This window comes from Pseudorasbora parva, chromosome 9 (assembly GCF_024679245.1).
Source record: "Pseudorasbora parva isolate DD20220531a chromosome 9, ASM2467924v1, whole genome shotgun sequence".
Classification (NCBI taxonomy): domain Eukaryota; kingdom Metazoa; phylum Chordata; class Actinopteri; order Cypriniformes; family Gobionidae; genus Pseudorasbora; species Pseudorasbora parva.
Genome location: NC_090180.1, coordinates 41,481,604 through 41,491,870, shown reverse-complemented (window position 1 = coordinate 41,491,870; position 10,267 = coordinate 41,481,604). Strand labels below are relative to the sequence as shown.

Genomic DNA, 10,267 nt, shown 5'->3' with positions numbered 1-10,267 from the left:
GCTTCTAGTAAACACAGAAACTGGCGAACGGCGGTCTTTCGAATCAGCTTTGACCATGGACTGCAATGGAAATGGACTGCATTTATATAGCGCTTTTATCCAAAGCGCTCTACATTTTTGCCTCACATTCACCCATTCATACACCGACGGCGATGTCAGCCATGTAAGGCGCCATCCAGCTCGTCGGGAGCAGCTGGGGTTAGGGGTCTTGCTCATGGACACTTCGACACTTGGTCAGGTGGAACCGGGGATTGAACCACCAACCTTTCGGTTTGTAGACAATCTACATGAACCACTGAGCCACTGCCGCCCCGACTTGGGGCGGACCACGACTGTGGAAGACTTGGAGTTAAGCTTTTCTCTGAGAAAAGAACAAAGAACAGCACTGAAGTCATTCTTAAAAAGGGAAGATGTGTTCGGAGTTTAGCCGACCGGATACGGGGAATGTTTAATCAGTCAGCGAGCTCTGCTTCACCTTCGTTGCTCTGGTTGGTGGTAGCGCTATCCTATTGCGTGCAGAGGGAGTTTGAAAGACAACCGTTTATCCCGCCCCTCGGATTGAGCCCTGTCAATGGTGAGTTTCCAGACCAAACATCTTGATGTGGGTCTGGCTTGTCAGGCTATATTTGACCCAACATTGGGTTAAAACAACCCAGCATTTTTTAAGGTAATATCAGAAAAATCATAACAGGACATCATTTTAGTTCTGCATGTCAGTTCTGTACTGTGATTTCTGTTAAGAAATTAATCAAATAATGTGCTGTGCAGATTACAAAACTGTTAAAAAAATCATTTTTTAACAATCCAAAAAATGGCGAATAAAAATGGTTCAAAATTGTGCAATATAAACAATCCTCATATTTTGGTAGAATCAGTCGTATTCCGCAGATCTCAATATGTCAACAGTTTTATCACCCTTAAATGGTCCTCCTTTATATACTATGATATATAAACATATTACTGTATTCATTTGGTCCAGACCAAACTACATCAAATGAACTGAATTACCATCTCCAAAAGTCTCATAAAAATGTTTATCAGTTGTGATGCTCATTTTGCTCTGTGGACCCATCTGAGAATCTGCTGTTTGTTTCTCTTCACAAATATAGAGGTTTTATCTGCTCCACTGAATCAATAAAGGAGACATTACAAGTCAAGACTCTCTAAAACACTCTCCAATGCCGTTAATTATCCATCAGTGAGTATCTTACGTATTCTCTCCCAGCCCTCACAAATACAATTCCCTCTGCTTTAATTATATCAATAAAGATAACATATCAATTTAAACAAATGTTTTGGAGTGTAAGCCATGTGGAGAATTATCCATATAAATAGCCATTAAAAATGCATAACTGTCAATTATTGCTCTCGTAGAGTTGCAATTATGCAGTCTTAGTGACCTTGCATTGGTCTTTTCCATTAGGAGGAGCTCTCTGAGAAATGAAGTGTCATGTTCCATACGGGCCTCGATCCCACCAGGTAATGAAATAAAAGAGAGGAATAAACACATCTCTAATGAATGCCCTGAGAACCTGGCTGGGAGACTGAAAGAAAAGTTGTGCGTGCTGGGACATAGGTCAGCATACCTGGACACAGACCCTCATTTCATGTTTGAAATGATAATTTTACAGCTCAAGAAAGCATTCTTATAGTTTAAAAAAGCCAAAAATAGTAAAGAGAAACTAGGGCTGTCATTTAACCCATCCTTTTTATCTAATACAGCAATGTGTCTTTTTGGGAAAGATACAACAAGTTTTTTTCACACCTGGATTTGGGGATCCTCTGCCATTCCTCTTTGCAGATCCTCTCCAGTTCTGTCAGGTTGGATGGTAAACGTTGGTGGACAGCCATTTTCAGGTCTCTCCAGAGTTGCTGAATTAAGTTTAAGCCAGGGCTCTGGCTGGGCCATTCAAGAACAGTCTCGGAGTTGTTGTGAAGCCACTCCTTCGTTATTTTAGCTGTGTGCTTTGGGTCATTGTCTTGTTGGAAGGTAAACCTTCGGCCCAGTCTGAGTTCTTGAGCACTCTGGAAAAGGTTTTCGTCCAGGATATCCCTGTACTTGGCCACATTTATCCTTCCCTTGATTGCAACCAGTTGTACTGTCCCTGCAACTGAAACACACCCCCACAGCATGATGCTGCCACCACCATGCTTCACTGTTGGGACTGTATTGGACAGGTGATAAGCAGTGCCTGGTTTTCTCCACACATACCACTTAGAATTAAGGCCCAAAGTTCTATCTTGGTCTCATCAGACCAGAGAATCGTATTTCTCACCATCTTAGAGTCCTTCAGAGTGTCACAGCAAAGGGTCTGAATACTTAGGACCATCTGATATTTCAGTTTTTCTTTTTTAATAAATCTACAAAAACATTCATAGCGCTGGCTGCACGCGATAGGATAGCGCTACCACCAACCAGAGCAACGAAGGTGAAACAGAGCTTGCTGATACATTCGCCGCATCTGGTCAGCAAAACCCTGAGCACATCTTCCCTTTTTAAGAAAGACTTCAAGTGCCATTCTTTGTTCTTTTCTCAGAGAAAAGCTTAACTCCAAGTCTTCCAGAGTCACGGTCAAAGCTGATTCGAAAGACCGCTGACGTTCGCCAGTTTCTGTGTTTACTAGGAAGCACGCAAACGCAACTGGGCTGTCGTGATTATGGCCCCGCCCGCCGAATCTATACACGATGTGATTGGTCCAGCAAGAGTTAGGGGAATACAGCTCAGAAGGGTATTGAGAGTTCCTAGACGACACTCGCGGGCAGATTAAATTTGCTGCCGCTAAGGTGCGTCTAGATTTCTAGGCTATCAATATGGGGTGCTGTGTGTATATTATTGAGAAGAAAAAAAAAATTAGCTTAAATGATTTTAGCAAATGGATCCAATATAATAAAAAGTGAAAAAATGTAAGGGTCTGAATACTTTCCATACCCACTGTATATAATCAAATAAAGATAAAACAATCATCTATTTGCAGTACAAAAAAAAACATGTGAAACTGTAAGAGAATTCCAGTGTGTCATCTATCAGTGAGGAACTCATAGAAAGACGCCACATCACGCCTCATATCAGAACCATTTATTGTTTCAGTTTTTATGTATGAAAATAACAGTCACATAGTTATTCAATATCTTTTTGTAGTCTGACCACACACTCTTCCAGACAACACTGTCAGTTCTTAATGATTTGATAAACTGCTGTTTTCACAGTAATAATTACTAAAGCGGAGCATTGTTGGACAACTATATGAATTTAATGCCTCGTTAGTCAAATTATTACTCTAAAAAAATTTTTTTCCCTCTTCTCTTTCAGCTGCCATGTTACTTTGCAAGCACATTGCTGCTGTCTTCAAGGCTCGAGGGTCTCGAGAGCGTCTGTAAACTCCAAACAGCCCTCGTAAACACACTCCCTTTACAACAGCAGCGCAGCGGCCGCTCGTTTGACCCGCGGCTGGGCAGAATTATCAAGAGCTCTCTCCGGATGAAGATATCAGTCGACTTCAGCTTTTCCAAGGTCTTTATTGAGTGCATTTCAGTACAATAGTTCTCAGAAAGTTACAGTTTCAAACTCTGACATACTCATCACAAGAAACGAGTGTTAACTATACAGTCTCGGTGAGGTGGGAGGGCTTTCCTTCGTTCCATATCTACAAAACAGTGCTAGTATCCATGCCATGCTAGTAATATCAACAGTCTCTCAAACCCTTTGACACTCTGGCTTTTATTCTCGGTTGCCAAAAATAATGCTCCATCACTTTAACATGAAATTGTTGTTTGAAGCACGCAAAAAAAAAAAAAAAAAAAAAAAGCGGCCCGTTCCAACCGGCGGTGTCAGACGTCGCTTTTGTTTGCTCCAACCTTGCTTTTTGTTTGCGCTTGTGAAGTCTGAGCCGTGCTGGTGAACACATGCACCGCTCAGACTTCAGCTGGCACAGTAACAGCATCGCCGCAGATCCGCTGCCAAACGCGCACCAGACTCCACAAAGTGTCGACACTCCAGGCGAAGAGTGATAAAATTAGACTCAAATCATTTCCGTTCATCCTCTCACTCCCTGTCTGTTCCCTCAACCCTCCGAAAGGAGGATGATACCCTTGCAAGAGATAAAGATTACCCTTAATTTTGAGTTTTTGTGCAAAAATGAGAAAAAGACACATTCGCATGACAAAAAAAATAGCATAATTATTCACATATAAATAATATATTGCATCTGTATTGGTTCTATCAGAAATAGATGATCGTGATTTCACCAAGTACAACATTATCCTGGATAATCTTTGTTGATCCTGGAACAACATTTCAGTCAACCAATCACATTTTAGGGAAAAGTTTATGGTTTATTTCAAGTTTAGTCTTACGACCAGGGTTATGTGCTTCTACATCAGTGTTATTCAATATAATTTCCCTCTGATTTTAGGGATACGTTATGGATAGGATTAGGGATATGACAACATTTTCAGAAAAGAATGTTCCAGGATCAATAAAATATGTTGATCCAGGAACTTGTCTTACTTGGCAAAATGTGATATGTTATGATGAAGCGGTCTATGCGAAGCACTGTCATGTGTATACGGTGTATTATTATATAATGATAGATGGATATATTGAACACACAAATCATTTGACCGTTTTGTGTTATCTGCAACTGTGATATCAAATGGCAGATCACCTCTGCAGCAGTTCTGAAATCTTTTTCACTGGACAGGAAGTTTGAGGTCAGTAAGATTTCCTTGTTTTTTTTAATGTTTTAAAGGTCCCGTTCTTCGCGATTCCATCTTTCAAACTTTAGTTAGTGTGTAATGTTGCTGTTAGAGCATAAATAATACCTTTAAAATTATAACGCTCAAAGTTCAATGCCAAGCCAGATATTTTATTTAACAGAAGTTCCCTTTCAAAGCCTACAGCGAACGGCCGGTTTGGACTACAGCAGGAAGTGCAGGGATACAATGACGTCACTAGAACCGTTTGTTGACTAACCCTCCGCCCACAAGTACACGCAAAATAGGGGCCGGGGTCTTGTTGCTCTCCCACATGGAGAAGAGCACACATTAAGCACGTGCATCTCCCCGTTATGGTAAGAGGCGGGACCTTTCCCGGCAAAGTGCGCTAAGCTGCTGTCCAATCACAACACGGGAAGCGCTGGCCCAATCAGAACTCGTTACATGTTTCTGAAGGAGGGACTTCATAGAACAAGGAAATCATCAGGCCGTGTTTAGGACAGAGAAAACAGCGCTGTTCAGATAAGTAAATTGTGTGAAGAATACTGTGTTTTTTTACACGCCAAATATGAACTCATGTTATATTGCACACAGTAAACATAATCAAAGCTTCGAAAACACGTGAAGAACGGGACCTTTAATGGCAAAGCGGAATTTTCAGCCACCGTTACTTCAATCATTAGTGTCACGATTTAATATATATATTCTTATTATATAATATAAGTCTTATTGACCCCAAACTGTAGTCTATAATGAGAAGATGCCAATATTTCGTTAAGCTTAATATGCCTAAAGTTATGATGGATAATATACAGCATATTACTACACATCTCTGTGGAATACTTGATTCTGATTGGTCAATAGTGCCATCCAGCAGTATGTTATTCCTTGGTAGCAACGGGTATAAACTGATAACACGTGCAATACACTTACTAGGAAGGTTGGAAGTTTTGTATTTGGTGAGCTAATAAAATATTAAAACTCATTTTTGTGTTATTTAATTATGTCATCCGGGTACTGCATCTCTCTCGTTTCATACAAACGCAATTGCTAAAAAAAAATTCACAGTTGTGTTTTATATTGTAATGGATTATAAGATAACTCTTTTTTTTTTAAACAGCTTCATCTCAAATCAATATCTCTTGCCGTGCAATTAGTGGTATGACTGTACTGTATCCCTTAAATGTCCGTCAAGGTTGAATTTGCTTTCTTCACAGGAGCTTTGCGTTTGAAGAGCTAATAATGATAATAATACTTTGACTCAAGTCAATATTTCATGTCTAATTACTTACTTATGTGGCAAGTAGCCGTGTAATAAGCAGGATAATGTACATCCGGACGATTTTTATCGCTGTGGGGGTTTATTCTATCATAATAACCGTCAGGATGTACATTATTCTTAGATATACAATCTAGATATTGGCATCTCCCATTTAAAAACCCATATTTGTTAACCATTGTTATTCTATAAGCATTCCCCCAAAAAGACTTACCTTAAAGTCAACATGAAATGCAATTTGCAACCCACTGAACTCCAATAGTATTCAGTAATTATAAATGAAACCGAAGTTTAAAAAATGATGATAGGACTCTTTTAACCAGCACTATTGAATTGTGAAAAGAATTAAGAATAAATGAGGAGGTTGGAGGAGAGAAGTTGAAAGAAACATGTAGTTAGAAAGAAAATAGGGTCAATTTTAATTTCATGCTGACTTGATACTCTAATCTCTAAGGTCTGTCAATTCCTTTGTCATCTTTTTTTAGTTCTTCATTCCCTATTTCATCTAATTTCTTTCCCCATCCTTTCTCTCTGGTTTTCTCTTTTATTCTCATTCATCACTCTCCTCGGCCTGTGTTCCGTACCCGCAGGTATCCCAGCAGGCTCCACCTTCCCCAGCGTGTCCATGGCGATGAGCGCGAGTCAGCCATTTTTCAGCTGGGCCATACGGTGGGACGCCGGACAGCTTGGTTACGCCCTGCCGCGAACGAGCTGGACGCGGGCCATGGCGAGGATGCTTTGTGATCGTTAATTGAGCTGCCTCCGGTCCTTTACGCAGAGGCAGAGGGGAAGACGGCTTCATCTTGTGCTAACGGTTTTATAAGAGCCGAACATTATCGCTACTATTGTCGTATTAAGGAACAGATTCGCTTCCTTCGATGTAATACAAACGAAAGAGTGTGTGCGCGTGTGTGTGTTTGCACAAAAGAATAAGCCTGTAAAAGTGCCATCCTTAAAGAGCCGGTACGCTCTTTGGTTGCCATGGTGAAATTCATTGTAGCCAATTAGGTACAACACTTTGGGTAGATCTGCATGATAGATTGTGTTGCTCACACAGAATACCCATAAACCACGAGTCTGATTAACTTACAGCCAATGTAGAGGCTTATTCATTAAACACACACACACACACACACACACAAATGCTTCACAACAGGCGAATGAATGGTAGAGCTGCTAACCTTTACAAACCCCACTGTTTAAAATCGCACTTTGGGTCTTTTAATGCTAAACCTCATGAGAGCATGTGGAGGTGCTTTTAGCTATTATGACAAAACCTGAATTTTACAAATTGTGTTTTTATTTTTTCATTTATAAGACGCTTTAACCAAATGAGGATATTTGCAGTATATTGGATTGCTATTTTATTTTCTTAAAGGAATAGTTCACCCAAAAAATGAAAATGATTTACTCACCATCAAGCTATCCTGGGTGTATGTGATTTTCTTCTGTCAGTCAATCGTTTTATTAAATAATATCCTGACTCTTTCCATCTAAAGTAATCCATATGGCTCCAGTGGGTTAATTAATGCCTTCTGAAGTGAAGCGATGTTTTTATTTATTTTTAATTTATTGTATGTGCGTTCACAAGAGAGTCGAGTTCAGGCGGAAGGGTGACCTCTGACCTGACGTAGAATGAGCTTAGGTGAGAATATGGTAGCAGAGTACAGAGCAAAACACTGTTCATGAAGAAAAATGTTGGAAGGTTCAAGTATAAGAGAAGAGGAGCTACAGTAAGTCCTATATCAGGTCAGAGGTCACCCTTCAGCCGGAACTCGACTCTCTCGTGAACGCGCGTATACAGCCATTGCCGGAAGCCAGTGATCATAGTTTATAATGTTTTAAACATGGATATGTTTAAAGGCATTTATTAACTCACAGGAGTCGTATGGATTACTTTTATGATGGATGGATATACTTTATGGAGCTTCAAAAACTATTCAATGCCATTTCAAAGCTGAGAAGAGCTAGGATATTTTTTAATATAACTTTTTTTTTAATATAACCGGATTGTGTTCGCTGAAAGAAGAAATTCATATACACCTATGATGGCTTGAGGGTGAGTAAATCATGGGATAGTTACTATTAAATTACGGGACTATTTCTTTCAAATATTTCATTGTGTATTGTGAAGAACATTTCACTACATTTTACTGTATGTAGGAAAGGTGCTACACAAATAAAATATTAATAATATCGTTTGTTAAAAAAAAGGTTTGATTACCATAATTCCAAGTAATCAGAATCATGAACAATGAACAGCATTTTTACTCTAGGTTAATTCATAAATAAACCGGTTCATTGATAATTCATTTATATTTAATGTTCATATTCATTTATACACATTTATTTTTAACTTTTATTAAAAATGTTTTAGTTTTTTTTTTAGAAATTAACATTAACCTAAATTAATAAACACTGATATTAATCAACCAGCTGATGATATTTTTCCATGGCAACCAAAAAAGAACAACCTAAAGCCGACAACAGCCTGTGTGTGTGTGTTTGTGTGTGTGTGCGTAACCCAGTGCTTCACTGACTGCTTAAGTAGAATGAGCTCAATGGGGTGGCGTTAGGCATCTGTTCAGAAAGGGTCACACAGATGTTCAATCCAGACACACACACAAATAAATGGAGAGCTGGTGACACGAAAGAACATGTACCGCATTTAGCAATGTCATCGGGAAACATCTGGAGCCGAGAGAACGACTCGGCCTGATAAAAGTGGTGAAGGGCAGCGATTTTGCGAGTCTCCCGGTTTCCTGCCTTCAACCTCTTCATTTGCTTATCATGTAAACACGTGCTTGGAAACAGATTAGCGGTTTTAAAGACCCTGTAAGACCAACATTAGTACAGCTTATTAACAGTAAAACTACATTTAAGTGTACTAGCTAGTTTAGGGGGTGACGGCACACCCTCCCAACGCTAGTCGACGCATTCAAACACTCTGACACAAAACTAACAAGAACGACTAGAAGTAGAAGTAGAGAAGAAGAAAGAAAAGCTGTACACGTAAGTGCTCATCAGCGTGGAAACACCTACAATAAACACTGTTTAGTGGCCTGAATGCGTAGCTTTTTTTTTGCCTAAAGTATCTCTTTTAACGCTAGTTTATACACAACTAACTGATATTTACACAACATCGACAGAGTCAGAGTTCATCCCAGATTGTTCTCATGAGCGAGTTCGTGTCCTGCAGAATCGGCGGTTCTGTTCCAATGCGCAACATTGCCAAAAATGCAAGCGGAAGAAGAGTGTATTTACATAGAGGTCCGTTACACTTCACCTTCAATATGAAGGTTTACTCTGAAGATATACTCATGTTTATTTAAAGATATACATCATTTACGCTGGTATGGCCACGGGGTGGGACGCAGGCATACAGGATGTCCTTTGGCAACGTCGGCCATACCGAAATCGACAGGTAATGCAAGTGGGAAGCAGTGGAAAAAAAGAAGAACGAAACAACCTTGTAGAAAACGATGCGAAACGTCTCAGAATCGGAGCAGTCACCATGATTTCTTGATAAGCATCGTGAAGATAACTAAAGCGGAATTACAATGGCGAGAAGAGGACAAAACGAATCCGCTTCTTCGGTTTTCCCTGTAAATGTAACCCAAAGAGACAAACGGTCGACGGGTTGACAGACGTCCTGTGAGTCCCAGTGGGTCTGGTCCTGTTCTGATCTGGTCTGTTGGATATGGGATAATGGTTCCTCTCCTGAACGCGTTCTCAGATCAGGATGATAGTCTCTATTCTGGCGCGCTCCGATGGGATTGGGCTCGCCCGCTGGTAATTTTTCCGCAAGCTGCCCAGCCCGTCGTCCGGCGCCCCCTGTAGTCATGCCAGCGCAGTGCCCGTCTGGCACTGAGACATCTGCAGGTGCATGGACTGAATGCTGTTGAGGATTTTCTTCTGATGGCCGGCTAGAGTCACACCTATCCTCAACAGGTCCCTGAGAACACAAGAAGAGCGCATGTTTATGGTTAATATCAGACAACTACACAACTACAAAAAAATACAGCCAAAGAAGACACTTGCATCACTCCTTCCCAAATCAACAGTCATTTAGAAAATACTTTAACATCATCTTCCCACGCTAAAGGAGCAACCATTATCGCTGCACAACGGTTTATCCATTTTCTAAAAAAATTGACAAATCTAATCATTTTGGGGCTGTACACATGAGCTGACTTTAGAATGAGATAGTTGCAAACGTGTTTCTAAGTGATTCATTATAGTAATTTTGAAAAAGTAAAGCCACGCATGTATGTT

General features: G+C 40.2%; 1 protein-coding gene across 1 annotated transcript in view; it reads right to left on the bottom strand.

Moving 5' to 3' along the window:
• Positions 1-3,496: 3,496 nt before the first annotated feature.
• LOC137089162 (ephrin type-B receptor 1-B) overlaps positions 3,497-10,267 on the bottom strand; it is a 319,379-nt gene continuing 312,608 nt past the window's right edge. Inside the window, exon 16 of the mRNA XM_067452662.1 lies at positions 3,497-9,947. Coding sequence (XP_067308763.1) covers positions 9,833-9,947 — 115 coding nt within the window. The 3' untranslated portion in view covers positions 3,497-9,832. The remainder of the gene's footprint in view (positions 9,948-10,267) is intronic.